The sequence below is a fragment of the Brassica rapa genome, chromosome A01 (assembly GCF_000309985.2).
Source record: "Brassica rapa cultivar Chiifu-401-42 chromosome A01, CAAS_Brap_v3.01, whole genome shotgun sequence".
Lineage (NCBI taxonomy): Eukaryota > Viridiplantae > Streptophyta > Magnoliopsida > Brassicales > Brassicaceae > Brassica > Brassica rapa.
The window spans coordinates 26477315-26493025 of NC_024795.2; the positions used below are offsets into that span (position 1 = coordinate 26477315).

General features: G+C 33.0%; 3 protein-coding genes across 5 annotated transcripts; 1 reads left to right on the forward strand and 2 right to left on the reverse strand.

The window, feature by feature from the left end:
* The first annotated feature begins 207 nt into the window (after positions 1-207).
* On the forward strand, positions 208-2141 carry LOC103845892 (40S ribosomal protein S5-1). Its single transcript, XM_009122798.3, has 5 exons — positions 208-317; positions 394-488; positions 1264-1535; positions 1620-1823; positions 1900-2141. The coding sequence occupies exons 2-5, from the start codon at positions 396-398 to the stop codon at positions 1952-1954; spliced, it is 624 nt and encodes a 207-aa protein (XP_009121046.1). The 5' UTR covers positions 208-317; positions 394-395; the 3' UTR covers positions 1955-2141.
* On the reverse strand, positions 2131-3589 carry LOC103845875 (universal stress protein YxiE). 2 transcript variants are annotated; one of them, XM_009122787.3, is made up of 4 exons: positions 3235-3589; positions 2889-2989; positions 2590-2708; positions 2131-2474 (listed from the first exon to the last, which is right to left on the reverse strand). In XM_009122787.3, the coding sequence occupies exons 1-4, from the start codon at positions 3521-3523 to the stop codon at positions 2384-2386; spliced, it is 600 nt and encodes a 199-aa protein (XP_009121035.1). In that variant the 5' UTR covers positions 3524-3589; the 3' UTR covers positions 2131-2383. The 2 variants fall into 2 exon arrangements, with proteins under 2 accessions (XP_009121035.1, XP_009121027.1); XM_009122779.3 differs by having other exon boundaries at positions 2201-2474; positions 2889-2992; positions 3235-3577.
* A 4329-nt stretch (positions 3590-7918) lies between these two features.
* Positions 7919-15582, reverse strand: LOC103845912. 2 transcript variants are annotated; one of them, XM_009122829.3, is made up of 12 exons: positions 14903-15582; positions 13402-14249; positions 12215-12270; positions 11876-12106; positions 11326-11620; positions 11027-11223; positions 9586-10950; positions 9116-9396; positions 8810-9019; positions 8549-8709; positions 8387-8461; positions 7919-8306 (listed from the first exon to the last, which is right to left on the reverse strand). In XM_009122829.3, exons 2-7 carry the CDS (start codon positions 14185-14187, stop codon positions 10791-10793), a joined length of 1725 nt encoding a protein of 574 aa, XP_009121077.1. In that variant the 5' UTR covers positions 14188-14249; positions 14903-15582; the 3' UTR covers positions 7919-8306; positions 8387-8461; positions 8549-8709; positions 8810-9019; positions 9116-9396; positions 9586-10790. The 2 variants fall into 2 exon arrangements, with proteins under 2 accessions (XP_009121077.1, XP_018513906.1); XM_018658390.2 differs by having other exon boundaries at positions 14817-15582.
* Between the last annotated feature and the right edge of the window lie 129 nt (positions 15583-15711).

Sequence of the window (15711 nt, forward strand, 5' to 3'; positions counted from 1 at the left end):
TAAACCTTAAATCAAAATCAAAATAAACCTTAGTCCACTCTACAAATTTTCATGAACTTTTTTTTTCTGTTTAACATTTTAATATTACTACATCGAATTTTTTTAGGCACCATTTTTTTAAATTTTAAAAGAATAGTCCTGCAAGTTAACCAGCTAACCAGAAACAAACCGTGGAAGACATTAATTAAACCGGTCCATTACTGGATAAACAAAACCCTAATTTCCAGCTATATATAAACCGCTGCTAAAGATTTTTGTTCTCATTCTCCGCCGGCTCTCTCTCTCTCCCTCTCCCGCGCGACGCTTAACGATCTCAGGTGACCTCTTATTGACCAACTTCTCTCTCTCTTTCTCGTATATGTTGATTCGCCTCACACTCTGTTTCTCTCACAGCTATGGCCGCCGCCGTGGAAATCGACGCTGAGATTCAGCAGCAGCTTACCAACGAGGTCAAGCTCTTCAACCGCTGGACCTACGACGACGTCTCGGTAACTTCCGATTCACTCTCCTCTTTGATTGCTCGCCTCTGTTAGATTCAGTCATTGCTTCCTTCATGCTAATGTATCAGTGGAATCTAGCCTTTTGAAATGCAACTCTCTCTTTAGGTTAGTGTGAAATCACAATCACATTAGCTTAGGTTATGACCATATCAAACTAATCACATTAGCATGAACAGTTGCAGCAGGATCATAATACTATCTTCATACCTTAGAGTTCTATCTTTAGTGGAATCGCTCTGGTTTTAGTGGAATCGCTTTGGTTTGGGTGAAGAGACTCTTCTCATTGAGCCCAGTGACTTAGTTCGAGTTTCATTAATTTCTGATTGGTTCATTTTGTTTTTTGTTTTTTTTCTTTGTATTCAAAAGAGAAGGTTCAATTTTGCTGATAAAACAACACATGACATTATACTTGATTTATAACTCTTTAATGGATACGTAACGTGAATCACCTATAATGCTATGATATCAAATTAGGTATGGAATCTAAGTAGTATGCAGAATTAAATGTGTGTATGTTTTTTTTTTAATCACGGTGCTAGTTTTGTCTAGGTGATTATGCAACCACGATCGTTAATTAAGTGGCTAAGACAATCGGTTACATGAATTAACTGATCGATCAGACATGTATATTCTGATAAAACAACACATGACATCATTTTTTGTTTTAATGTGTTGTTCTTTATATGCAGTGAGAGGTCATTTTGAGTCATGAAGTCTTAAGTGTTGTGAAGTAACGATTTTTGTAATTTTTAATATTTTATAGGTCACAGATATCAGTCTTGTTGACTACATTGGAGTACAGGCAGCTAAACACGCTACCTTCGTCCCCCACACAGCCGGAAGATACTCTGTGAAGAGATTCAGGAAGGCTCAGTGCCCCATTGTTGAGAGGCTCACAAACTCTCTCATGATGCACGGGAGAAACAACGGAAAGAAGTTGATGGCGGTGAGGATCATCAAGCACGCCATGGAAATCATCCACCTCTTGACTGACGCCAACCCGATCCAGGTCATCATTGACGCCATTGTTAACAGGTACCAAAGTCTTTGTGATTGATTACAAAGCTTAACGTTTTTATTCATTTCCTCATGATTGTTTTGTTTTGTTGCTTGAGACAGTGGTCCTCGTGAAGATGCTACCAGAATTGGGTCTGCTGGTGTTGTTAGGAGACAAGCCGTTGATATCTCGCCTCTAAGACGTGTCAACCAAGCTATCTTCTTGCTTACAACCGGTGCTCGTGAGGCTGCTTTCAGAAACATTAAGACTATTGCTGAGTGCCTTGCTGATGAATTGATCAACGCAGCTAAGGGCTCTTCCAACAGGTAAAGACAATTTCTTTGAAATGGTTTGTTATGTTTGTATCTGTGAAGCTCTAATAATCATTTCAAACTCTTGCAGCTATGCCATCAAAAAGAAGGATGAGATTGAGAGAGTCGCCAAGGCTAATCGTTAAGGAGTTTCCTTTTGCGCTGAGGGTTATAATTTTATCAAATCAATTTTATGCTCTGTTTTGAACTAGATTGGAATGTGTTTCAGTTCAGATGTTTTGTTCTTTGAAGTTGCTTTGTCTGAACTACTTTGAATAGATACATTTTATTGATTTCCATATGATTACAAGGAAGAGAACGATACTTTGGTAATCACAAAGCTTTTCAATATGATTACAAGGAATAATACAATAACAGGTGAACACCGAACATATTACAAGTTACATAGCTGCATTTCTTTGACCTGATTCATGTCACTGACGTCACTCTTCGACACATTCACTCTATCATGATATCACATTTGACATCCATTCATGTTAAAACATTATTAAGCACACACGTACTTCACACAACTCACAAAGATATGATCACACCAAACATGTAGAACTTGTTACTTAAGTAGTTATCTCCTTTGGTGGCTTCACAATAAGGATGGGACAGTTGGCGTGATGAGCACAGTAGTCGCTAACGCTCCCAATAAACGCTCTGCCAAAACGCATAAAAGCAAACAAATTGAAAAATGGGTTTCAAATTTAAATTTTGTTAGCGGTTTTGAAATAAAGTGACAGAAAAAAAAGAAGTCAAAATATAGGTATCGTACCTTTTGATCTTGCCAAGGCCACGACTACCCACAACGAGAAGATCAACGTGCATTTGCTCCACCGCCTGGCAAATCATGTCCTTTGCCTCGCCTTCAAGTACCAGAGTTTCAGTACGTATCTGAATACATGACACAAGTTTTGTATGTGAAATCCTTTAGCTATACTCATGATGTTTCACATATCGATATGGATAACACAGAGACCCGTTTGAATCTCTACCATAGTTATATAGGCTTTAGCATTATAAGATACAAGCATATTAATAGAATTATATGTGTGAAAAAGTGATGTGTGTAACCTGCTTGGCTCGGCACATTTGGAGTGCACGCGAGAGAAGGGCTGCAGAGGCCTCCTGTTGTGCTTTTTTCACTGACTCTATCATCGACGAAGATGCGTAGACTGCTGCTTTAACATCCGTTCACAGAACCAAGTTGTTCATCATAACATAAAAAATAAAATGTGAAATAATGTTGTTTTCTCTATACGAAATTATTTTATTCAATTTTTCGACTAACGTAAGAAATTAAAATCGAATAGGCTATTCATTTACGTGTAGATATATACTTATATCAGCATAACTTAATTAATTTAATGTTGGTGGAGCAATTTTTAATTGTTAGATGATAGAGATCAATGGACCGGACCTGTTGCGCCGCCGGGTCCAGCTGGAAAAGCAGCAAAGTGATGGGACGGAGACTGCACATGAACCACCGTGAGCAAGCCACCTTCCGCTTCAGCCGCCTCAGTGGTCATTAAAAGGTTAGAGAAATGGTCAATGACCCATTGCAGAGCATAGAAGCTCGAATCACTCTCGTCGATAGCAACCATCATCCTTTTTGTTATTGTCACTGTCGGTGCTTCAGCTCCTGTCGTCTCCGGCTGCTTCTCCACGGCCGATGTTTCCTTCACCGCCGCTGCTTGATCCTCCGACATTGGTCTCGAGTTTTTTTTTGTATCTAATTCAATAATGATGTGAGCAAGCTCTGTTTCATTTGCGATGCTTTATATATTGCATGTAAAGAATGATACGTCGTAGCACGCAACTGACTCGTGGCATGCATGGTTGAGACTGTAACGTGCAATAAGATATACATATATACCTTTCTTTTTTTTTGTTTATTTGCTCAAAGGAAGGTTACGTTAGTAAAAAGGAATAGAAAAGTTGCAATGCTAAATGTTTTAGTGGTTTGTAATTGTTTGTTTGCGTATGATTTTCCTTTTATTGTGGCTATCTTTATCTTCATCCGTTTTTTCACTTTTATTTTAGAGGCCACTCAACGTAAAGAAGAAGAAAAATGAAAAGAGAAGCAGAAAGAAAGAAAGAAAATTCAAGTTTAATTTGAAGAGATCGAAAAGAAACGTTAGCTTTTCGTAAGCTAATTTATTGTTTAATCAAAATAAATATTGTTTGATCATAATTTATTTACTTTTATGAAAACGTCACATAATTGAATTAGAACTCACCCTGATAAATTCATTCACATGATACTTGATTCATAACTAAAATATATATATTATTTTTGTTAAATGGATATGCAACTGAATCACTTACAATGCTTTGATATCAAATTAGATATGAAATCTAAGTAGTATGCAGTATAAAATATATTTATGTTTTCCTTTCTACCAGGGTACTAGTTTTGTCTAGGTGGTTATGCAATCACGATCGTTAATTAAATGGCTAACACAATCGGTTACATGAATTAACTGACCGATTAGACATGTATAATTTATAGTTGAGATTATGTTTTATAATAAAAAGGGCATGATTAAAAATGATTATGATAGAAATTAGTAATGTATTTTTTTATAATTTAGATTATTTTGTTTAATAAATTGAAGTGGTAGGGGAATATATTATGGAACACTTAGAAAGTACACATGAGGATCGTGTTCCAAGTTAGATAGTTTCGTAACTCTATTTGTGACGGTTAAACATCAAGTCCTAGTGGAAACATGTGAGCTCAAATCATGTTTCTCAATAATTATCCGATTAATATTTACTAATTGCATCTTTTTTTTTTTTTTTTTTTGAATGAGAACATGATATCTTAACCACTAGACCAAATTACTTTCTCTTAATTGCATCTAAAACCCTCTTCACCGCTTATTTATAAAACTTGAGTAAAAATAATAATTAGAATCACACTGTTTATTTTAATTGTTTAAAAAGTTGATTTAACAGCCTCAATTCTCGACCTAGCTTAAAGGGAATACTTTAATACCAAAGATAGTAAAAGGTGAGCAAATGCAAGAAAAGATAGAGGATGTTGATATGATAAGAAAGCCTCTAGACATTTTTCTAATTCAGAAAAAGAAGCTGCTTTTACTCCAGCCATATAAAAAGTGGCAAATTATTCCATAGGTGATGACCGATGATAATTGATATATAGGACGTTATCAACGTATCATCTACTTAATATAATATTTGATCGTGAAAGTCTAAAGAGCTAAAGTGATTTGAACAAAATTGTGTACATTGTGAAATGAACTGAATGATGATGACGACGATGATGATGGTCCTCATGAAGATGTACTTGTTCAGATCTTTGACTTGGAAGATGGATATTGGAAGTTTGTTGTGATGCTGATTCTATTACGAACTGGACCGTGTATGTAGATTGCAGGGATGGTGTAGCTGCCGATGAAAACATGCATTAGGTTGCATTTCACAGTGTCAAGAAACTCATCTTCTTACATAGTTTCAATTTCTTCATGGAAAAGTTCAGACCCCTATGCGATCTTTCCTAAGAGACTAACTATATGCATGTCAGTTTCTAATTGATACACCTATCTCTTTAAAGATTAAATTTTAATTACAAAACTAAATTACTAGAAATACGATATAATAATATCTAAATATTATTTGTGAGAGACTAATCACTAATGATATGCTCTAAGACCATCTCCAATGTTAATTATATTTTTTACTCTAAAATAGAGTAACTCTATTTTAGAGTTGTGATATACTCCAATGGTGTTCTATTTTAAAGTGGAAAATAGAATGATAAACAAAAAAAACAACTTACTCTATATATAGAGTAATAGAGTACTATTGAAACATTTTTACTCTAAATTTTATTTTAAAGTGAAAAATAAAGTGGGATTAGAAATGCCTTAAACAATTTGCAAGTATTAGTAGCAGTAGAGATACTTTCGTAATGCCTAGCTAACATAAGGCGAATGGTTTTACTTTGGAGATTTTTGTGGGTTTTCAATACTGAATTACACGATGCTTTAACATAATAATAATAACACAGTACCGAGGATAAAGTACTTTATTACAAAAACATTTCCAAACAGTTAACCACTAGGACACGTCTTGCGTAGAATGAAATTATATGAAAATTATTAAAAAAATATCGTATAGAAAATAAAATATTTTTGATCTAATTAATATTTTTATCCTTTAAACAATTTTTTTTTAAAAAATTTGATAATTACATAATTTGTTTACTGATGAGTTGATCCCATTTTTAAAAATATTTTAAGTCAAAAAATCACTTATCGCATAAAAACCTAACGTTTAGGCCGAATAATCCGAGGCATACTATTTGGTTATAATGAAACTATGTAAACTCGGTTTTATATCATGGTTTAACAATTTAAAAGTTAATTATGGTTCTGAGAAGTTTACGTTTACGTGTCAATCCTATCTATCTTCAATATTTTTGTTTTGACCTGAGATTTAGAAATGTTTAATATTTAAAATTATTAATGAGATACATACTTAGGTTAAGATCTGCGTCTTGTGCATAAATATTTTATATCTATAACTTATTTTATGTTTTTCTACATATTATGAAATAATAAAATAATAATTATATATTAAATAACTAAGAAATTAGTTACTATTATGTAATAAATTGACGTGCAAATATGAATCAAACGAGCGCTCTTGTTTATTCACAATCATTTTAGGGTAAATAAATCAAAACAATCAATCTTATCTATTGTATATGATATAATTAAATTTAAAAGATATTAACATAGATATATAGTATACATTTAATATGGATATTTATTAAATGAGGTTTCTGCTCATATAATTTTATGATTATTTGCATATTTGTGTAACAAAATTTTACACCAACGATTTTTTTTAATGTGGAATGTTTAGTGGTTTCAATCATTTAAAAACAATGAAGATTCCAAAATTAAAATATTAACTTTTCAATATATGTTCAACGCAGATATCAAAATATAAGTATGTATTTTCATATGATGTATAGTTTAATTTAAACGATATGATATATATATATATATATGTATATTTATATATTTATTTATATATATACTAGCATAAACACCTATTAAAATAAAATTATTTATTTATATAATTTTATAATCATTGTATCTGGTTATAAAAAAATTAAACCTTGATCCCAAAAGTTTATGTAAGACTTTTAACAATTTTAATTTATACTTGTTTTGAAAAATTCAAAATACAACATATACAAAAAAAATCTAAATTTTTATTATATGATTAATGTAATTGTGTAATGTATTTTAATAATAAATAATTAAACAAAAATGATAGAAAATATACAGATTGTTAGCAAATCTTTATTATTTAAAATCATTAATTATCATATACTCCCTCTGTTTTATAATACTTGATGTTTTGCCTTAGTGCACAAAGATTAAGAAAACCACATTTTTCTGAAAAAATATTTGAAAGATATAATTTTAAAATCAGTTAACCAATTATAAAAAAGACTGTAAAATCTAATTGGTTGAATAGTTTCCAATAAAATTAAAATTATCCTTAAACTCTCAAAACTTCATGTAAATTGAAACAAAATAATCCTTCTAAAACATTTTCTATACTGAAACGGGGGAGTATATCTTAATCATATTAGGTAATTTTGTAGGTTTTATTTAAGGAAAATATATATAATAATTTCAATTTGATAAATGAATGGTCCATAATGGACATACTATATAATATAACATTCTCTAGCAATTTAATTTTGGACTAATATAATTCTCAATTGATTTTCAAGCCGTCACGTAAGCAAAATTAACATTTTAATTATGTGACAACATGACATTTTTTTAATTAATACAAACTACAGATTATAACTTTTTAAATGTTTCTCAATTAATATATATGAGATATGAAATCGTCTCTTTTTTTTTTTTTTTTTGGTAAAAAAATCGTCCATTCTTCTCCAGCTTGGCTTGTACTGACTCCTCCTCGTGAGAGTACGGTTAGAATTGTTTCTCTAATACTAGCTAGGCTGTTCTGTTTTTATAGTTTTTTTTTTATTTCTCTGCCTCACTGCGTCTACAAGTCAGCTTGTATTTAGTGTATATCACAAAGAACTTGAGATATTTCTCTCCATTTTAAAGAAAAAGTTTGATTTATTTCTCTGCATCTGGCTATTGCAAAGTTCTTTTAATTTAATTTTACCATGCATATATAAGACCATATATATCTTTTTTTTATTACATAAATATTTAATAAGGTAGATTTTTTTTGAATTTTTTTAATAAGATAGATAACCATATGAAATGGCTTCCTATGGGCCCTCTTCTCCTATTCTCCAGCTTCTTCTTCTTCTTCAGAATTTGAATTGAAGAATTTGAATGGTTACTTAAATGTTGTAGCATCAACCCACATCTTTGATCTCTTTGGAGGAGCAAAAGCGCCACGCAGCTTTCGAATTGCAGAACGATACAACATACTTTCTTTAGCCAGCAAGTCCCACTCCTGCAAAGAAATCAGTCTTAGAGGCATAAAAAAAAGCAACTTCTTGTTATGACTAGATGAGATAGCTGATCTAAACATACCGGTGAGCGACCAAGCTGCAAGTTAGCAGGGTTAGTACGATCCACGTTGTTCTTACTAGCATACCTGTCCCACTCCTGCTTGACAACCAGAGTGGTAAAATATAAAGACAATGAAAAATGTATTGATAAAAGCAGCAGAGAGAGAGAGAGAGAGATGCTTACAAAATATGCATGTGTTTCGCACTTGAGATGCTTGGTGAAATCTTCAAAGGTTGGGGCATCATAATGGCATACTGAGCAAGACCAGGGTAATTCGCCCGTTCCATGATCCAACCTGTAAGGAAAAACAAGTCTTGTTGTTGTCTCCAGATTATTATCGGTATCTGCGAAAAAAGAGTTTTAAAGTAATTCAGAAATTTTTTTGGTGGTTATTAAAAAACAAAGAAAATCAAAAAATTTGGTGGTTATTGAGAGAGAGAACACCTGACAGTAAAGTTTCCCAGAAACAGTGTTTAGGCAGAGAGGCTAAAACTGGGTCTCGCTGAGGATATGTAAGAAGAATTCTGTATCCTTTATTTTTAAGACCAGAAAATGTAGAAGCTAAACATTCCAGTTCAACATGACCGGATATGACCATGATAGTAGCCGGAGGAGGATTCCTACGGGCCCACTGATACATATCCGTACTAACTCCTGCTTCAGAAAATGGAAAGCAATGCTGAATCCAAACCCTAATCTCAAAAAATCTTAAAAAGTAAAATAGAGAGAGAGAGAAGAAAGAAGATTAACCGTGAGCATGTTTAAGAGAGATTCCAGCGGAAGAAAGCTTCCTCATGACGTCTTCGCCAGGGATCTCTGTTAGGTTGTTGCTGATGGCAGTGATGGAGAGAGGACCATAGGGGCGGCCGCGTCTTGACTTTTCCAGCGCCGTTTGTATTCTCGGAACCACAAGACAAGGATCAAGGCCATCGGGTATCGGACAGTTGATGATGCTCCATATCACCAACGCTTTCTCCTCATCCTCTTGCTGCGTAGCCATGTTCTCGTATTTGTTTGTTTCTTCTTCAACCCTACAAAATCAAATCTTATTATTTAACTAGAGTCTTCTCTTTTCACTTAGGAAGAGAATCACTTAAAAGTTTAAAACAACTAAAAACACTAACATTATATTTGTTATAAACAAGAAGAGAAAAAAGAACGAATTAGTGTGTCTTATTCCATGAATAATGAATCATTTATATAAGAATACAATTACTTACATGTTAAGTCTAACTTAGATATTAAGTAAAACTTGGGGAACAATATCTAGGATTTTCTATAACTGACATCACAATATTAATAACAAAATTTGTTTAAAACAATTATCTAATACATGGATATATATATATATATATACTATTACATTGAACAAATATGGGATAATATAATTATAATAAAATACAAAATCTTTAAAAAATAAAGATAACAATAGTAAAGCTTTGGAGAGAAAAACTTACAGCATGTTGTAATTTTATTCATTAATAATATTGAGCAATAACATCAAGTAATTTATTGGTAACAGTCAAATCCTTAGTTTTCAACCAAAATGGTAGATGAAAATGGCTAATTAAAATGTTAATTATTTATAGAACACATGGAAAGTACACAGGAAAATGTTTATAACGGGAAGTCCATAGTTGTCGAAACATGTGAGCTACAAATCTTGTTTTGTCTGATTGTCACTTATAAACAATTTAACATTTAAATTTTTTTTTTTGAACATTAACATTTAAATATATGTGGTAACACGAGAATCATCAAGTGGTAACAATCAAACATTTGGTTCATCAACATTTGTGACAGTTAGAAACTAATTGTCTGATTAATATTTTACTAATTGCATCTACAACCCTCTTCACCGTTTATTTATAAAATTTGAGTAAAACCACGCCGGTGAAGAGAAATAATAATCAGAAGCACACTATTTATTTGATTATTTCAATTTGTTTCTTTTAAAACTGATTATAACATTCTCATCAGTTCTCAAACTAGCTTTAAGGGAAGACTTTTATTACTAAAGAGAGTAAAAGGTGAGCAAAGGCAAGAAAAGGAGAAAGGCAAGAGGAACCTCTACTCATTTTCTGGTTCAGAAAAAGAAGCTGCTTCAAGTCTACTCCAACCACAAAAAAAAAAGTTGCCAAGTAGTCCATTGGTGATGATAATTCACAAGACGTTATCTGAATGGTTTTTTCTTTTAAATATAGAATTCCCTGTGATTGTTGTAGCATCAATGCATCATCTATATAGTGTTGGATCGTCAAAGTCTAATATTCGTCAAAGTCTAATAAACTAAACTGATTTGTACATAATATTCAAATAGTACATTGCTAGTGAACCATGCATGAACAGAGTCAAAACAGATTTAATACAAAGTATCAAGGGATCCCAAGTATCAATGATATAGATCATTAGTTAGATACTAGTTTCAACTGTTGATAGACCAATCATAGTCTTGGTAGACGATGTGAACAGAACCTCCTCCATCCTCACCGAGAAGATGGGTTAAAAGACCTGCTTTGTTTGCATCTACATAACTCATTATCCACTTCAACAATTTCTTCTCTTCACTGAAATCCTCCTTATACCTATACATTTACGACAACAAAGCATGTTAAATAGACAATCATTTTAAAAAAATTGTGTTGACAGTTAATTAGTTACCACTTGATGATTCTTGATAGATGAACGACTCTCTTGTCCAAGACAACGTCAATTCCACCGTTTCGGAAAAAATCTCTGGCTGCTTGTTTGAGCTCAGCTTCAACTCCTTGCGGTGTGAAAAACCTCACTACTGGAGTGGATTTGGTCCCATCACAAAGCCCAAAATGTACTAGTGGATTAAGTTTTGGATGACCAAGCTGCCATTATATAAAGACGAGATAATATCAAGCCAAAAACAAACTATATATATATATATACAATCACATAATCATACAACTCGAAGCATGGACCACCATTACCTTATGATGTGTGTTACCGCCTCTCATAAACGGTTTGATAAATGCATAAGACTGTCTATGACCGCCTCGAATGATGTTGTTTCTTATGGAGTTAAGGGAATAAGAGTAGCCTCCTACGACGTACTGAAAGTCCGTGAAGAAGGATCTTCTTGCAATCATTCCATCGGAACGTCCGATTCTGATCAAAGCATGGATCACCATTGCGTTGTACAAATTCAAGAAAAATGCCAATTTCTCGTTTGTTGAGAGTTCAAGAAGATTCAACCGTTGAAGATCTTGAGCCAAATTCAAGTACCTTCACCCATTTAGAAGTCATTAACCAAAAGAATCAGTTAATACAAACTATATTGTATAATCAAACCATACTTTTTAATACATAATGTTAGTTTTGTTTTTAATCCGAAATACCAACAAAAAATCAAAAATAACAAACTAGAGAAGTTGTGCTACAAAAAACATGGATAGAAGAACTATAATTTATTCCTGGAAAAGCAAGAATATATTTTGATAGAAAAAATGAAATTTGAAATAACAAAATAAAGTTATGTACCTTCGAAATTCTTCACTTTGACTGATTCTCATGTAATCAACACGAGAATGGTCATCAGACGAATAAGACTCGAGAATAGCAGTCATGATTTTGAATAGCTTCTGACCAACCATTACTGCATCTTGGGGCTCCATGTCATTTGTAGAGCCTCTAAAATTGTAACAGTTTGAAATAAATGGCTCGTGCTCAAGGAGACGGTAGTAATGGGTTCCGTCTTCAAAGTCATTTTCTCTAGATTTAAAAAAAAAAAACAAAGAAAAGTTCAATAAATGAAGCAGAATAATATTAATGTGAAATCCTTTTCAAATGAGAAAATGAAGCAAATTCATTTATATGTACCCAAAGACATGGTGGATAAAGTGTTTCTTGGCTAGTTTCTTGCCAATTTCGACGGCCTGCATAAGAAATCAAACAATCAAGCTTTGAGAAAACAAAATCATAAATAACTATGCAGACGTGCAATATATTATTACTTAAGTAAAACAATCAAAGTTTTATACAAGGATACCACCATTTTAGGTAGTATTATCACAGTCTCTATTAGTTTATTTATATGATCAGGAATCAATATTCTGGGTAATTGTAGGTATGGTTTATTAAGATAATTTTAACAGTCTTTAGGTGATTTGGATAATTCATATCAGATTAGGACAAACCCAAATACTTGTTCCAGAATAAACATCCCTGGTTAAACATTTGTCTAAAAATAATACTTAATAATACTAATATTTTTCAGTCGTAACTAATAATGAAAACCCTTTAACAAAAAAAAAGAAGTCCTAACTAATATTTAAGCAAAAAAAAAAGTCGTAACTAATAATACCACTCTAATACCAATAAGTAATCTACCTATCTTGTGTTCAAAGTTTATGTGACTATTTTATTATCTCGTAAATACAATGCATGGTATAACTCGCAATGTTATACTTCACGAGTTCACATGTTTGTACTGATGCACAAGCAGTGTATGACCACGGGTTACATACGTGGTAATAAATTTTCTCGCGTTAAAAAAAAAAAAAAACGAATTCAATCGTTCTAATTAAAAACGTACAATCTATTCTATTAAAACAGTAACATGACCTATTGATATAAGTGTGGTTCAATGATTTTAATACAATTATTAAAATATTTTATTAATTATTTAAAAAAATATTAAACAAAAATACAAATACGACTAAAAGACACAAATATAAAAATTAAATTTAAAAAAGAAATGTAAAACAAAAAATATAGCCGGACAGGTCAAAATCTAGCGAAAAATTAATTGACATGTTGATTAGATTCGGTTTTCATAATGTGACATATTGTCATGTTGTTTGAATTTTAGTGCCGAAATAGAATATCTAAGCTTACCTAAAACTAAATAAATCATATATATTAATATTTGGTTGACCTTTTCTAAATTTTGAGATTATTAATTTGAATTGACCCTAATGTTGATCTCAACCGAAAGTAACTGGTAGTGTCTACGTAAAGATACGATACGTGCGTAACACACGATTATAATTTGAAAATCATCGTACCTGCTTCCTCCCGCAATCCAAGTGATGAATCAATATCTCCACCACCTCGGCGCCGGAGAAACAGTTTTTGACGATCTTCATCTTCATCAACCGATCCTTAATCGGCAGCTTCTGCCTCAAAACCCTAACGAAGCTCATCATCTCATCCACCCCACCGCCCTCTCCCTCCTCGTCGAAACCGTACATCACCGGCGCCGGCGCATCGCCGCAGCACTTCTCCGCCAGCAACTCCTTGATCCTCCGATCGAACTCTCCGCTGTTTCTCAGCCAATTCAACGCCATCAATCCGCCGAAGTGTTTCTCGTTGAAGAAGATCTGAGGGACCTGAGAGCTCCCTGTTCTCTCGACAAGCTCGCGCTCTCTGTGCGCGTAGACGTCGATGTTGATCTCCGAGAAATCGAAGCCTCGTTCCCGGAGAAACGATCGGACGGCGGTGGAGTCTCGGCAGTTAGATCTCGAGAAGAAGGCGACTCGGCCTCTGATCTCCTCTTCGCTTTTCAGCTTCACGAGGACCTTGACTCCGGAGATTTCGAACTCCGCCACGTCGGATTCGTTGAGATCCTTCTTCGAAACGGCGCCGTTTTCGTGCAGAATCGAGATGCGTTTGGAGATCGCGTTCCCGCTTTGGCGGATGAGTTTCATCATATCGACGGTGAATGATGACTGATGCGTCGCTTCTTCTGACGAGACGCGAGTGCCACGTGGCGGCTCGAGTTTCGGTAGGTGAGGATGAGGCGGGAGAGTCTTCTCGAGACTATATTGACCGTTGTTCGAGGTTTCCTTCATTGGAAGAGATGGCGGTGCAACTTTTGAATTCTTTGTTTCCGAGAAAATCTACTTTTCCAAATCTGAAAAATGAAGAAGTATAAATAGATTCCAAGAATTAAAAGTTAGTTTCATGCATATCTCCATAGTCAACAAGTGCATTAACTCACTTCATGAACTAGTCAAGGTTTTATGTTTACTTAGTCCAAAATCATAATGTAATTACTTAATTATGATGATGGTTTTACTATAGAATAAACCAAAACCAAATGAAATCATCCAAGCCAAGAGTGAGTTATTATAAATGGAGAAAACTCAGAACCAAACAAATTAACCACATAAAGGAGAAAACTCTAGCAATTAAATTCAACACTACATCAAAAGATTTTTTTTAACAATTTTGTTTGCAACACACAAGTTATACCAAGATTTTTGTTTTGGCTGTTTTTTTCTTGGTCAAGTTATAAACATAAATTATATCATATCCGTTTCATATTAAATGTCGTTGTAGAAAAAAACTTGTTGCAAAATAAGTGTTGTTTTAGCATTTCAATGCAAAATTAAATATTTTTTTTAATCTGTGTATACAAATTTAAAATGACATGTAATATGAAACAGAGAGAATATAACATTTGTATATCCATGATCACGTGTGTAAGTGGTTGTGTTTAAAAGGGAATGTTCAGGAAGAGCCATAATAAATATGTTGGAGGAATCTGCTTATCAAGCTGTATACCTTCGGCTTCCTTCCTTTATATAGTACCCATCACCTTGAAATAACAGGCTTGTCTTTCTCAGACACGATCATGAAATAAAACACACACGATATGTTGATCAGTCGATGAAGTAAAAAATAATTACGGAGACGTTTGTGCTCCATGTACATTGGAATCATCGATGGAGTTAAAGTAGTACTCTATGCCAATAATAGTTCAATTCAAAACAACGGACTGGAAACAAAAGTCCATCATCCATGACCAGCATAATTGTCGAATATTTCATCATAATCATCACACCATTTTTAAGAAAATGAAATATCAAAGGATGATTGAAGGACATGAAAAATAAGATAAATAATAACAATCTTGTAGATCAACTAGAGAAAGACGAGTGCAAAGAACATTTTGAGATGCTCTTGGTGCGTAGAAACCATAGAGAGAGACAGAGCAACATTGATGACATCTTCAAAATTTTATTTACATGCATGGGCTCATGTGACATAATATTGGGATCATCATGTGTAATGTACCTTAATAAATCCAAATGAAAATTTTAACTAGCAGTTTTAGATTCAGTTCAAATTTAGCTTTTTAGTATAATGAAATTCAATTTGAAAATCTTAAGCAATGGATACTATATTACTTTTCAGCAAATGTAATATTGTGACAAATAAAATTTGGATATTTTGTAAAAAATGTACAAACCTAATAAATGAAGGTATATTTGTGACATGAATATATACAAAATCTAAATTATTAAATATTGTATTTATTCACCTAATTTTAACCCTTTCGAATAATGTTAATCAAAATTCAAAACAATGCT

What these genes read in the sequence shown, in the direction of transcription:
- LOC103845892 (XM_009122798.3), top strand. Translation starts at nt 396, where the DNA reads ATGGCCGCCGCCGTGGAAATCGACGCTGAGATTCAGCAGCAGCTTACC. An exon ending in ATTGACGCCATTGTTAACAG is followed by an intron (nt 1,536 to 1,619) that starts GTACCAAAGTCT and finishes TGCTTGAGACAG; the next exon opens with TGGTCCTCGTGAAGATGCTA. An exon ending in GCTAAGGGCTCTTCCAACAG is followed by an intron (nt 1,824 to 1,899) that starts GTAAAGACAATT and finishes AAACTCTTGCAG; the next exon opens with CTATGCCATCAAAAAGAAGG.
- LOC103845875 (XM_009122779.3), bottom strand. Translation starts at nt 3,523, where the DNA reads ATGTCGGAGGATCAAGCAGCGGCGGTGAAGGAAACATCGGCCGTGGAG. An exon ending in TGGACCCGGCGGCGCAACAG is followed by an intron (nt 2,993 to 3,234) that starts GTCCGGTCCATT and finishes ATGTTAAAGCAG; the next exon opens with CAGTCTACGCATCTTCGTCG. An exon ending in GGCCTTGGCAAGATCAAAAG is followed by an intron (nt 2,475 to 2,589) that starts GTACGATACCTA and finishes GCGTTTTGGCAG; the next exon opens with AGCGTTTATTGGGAGCGTTA.
- LOC103845912 (XM_009122829.3), bottom strand. Translation starts at nt 14,187, where the DNA reads ATGAAGGAAACCTCGAACAACGGTCAATATAGTCTCGAGAAGACTCTC. An exon ending in TTTATCCACCATGTCTTTGG is followed by an intron (nt 12,107 to 12,214) that starts GTACATATAAAT and finishes TTTTAAATCTAG; the next exon opens with AGAAAATGACTTTGAAGACG. An exon ending in CTATCAAGAATCATCAAGTG is followed by an intron (nt 10,951 to 11,026) that starts GTAACTAATTAA and finishes GTAAATGTATAG; the next exon opens with GTATAAGGAGGATTTCAGTG.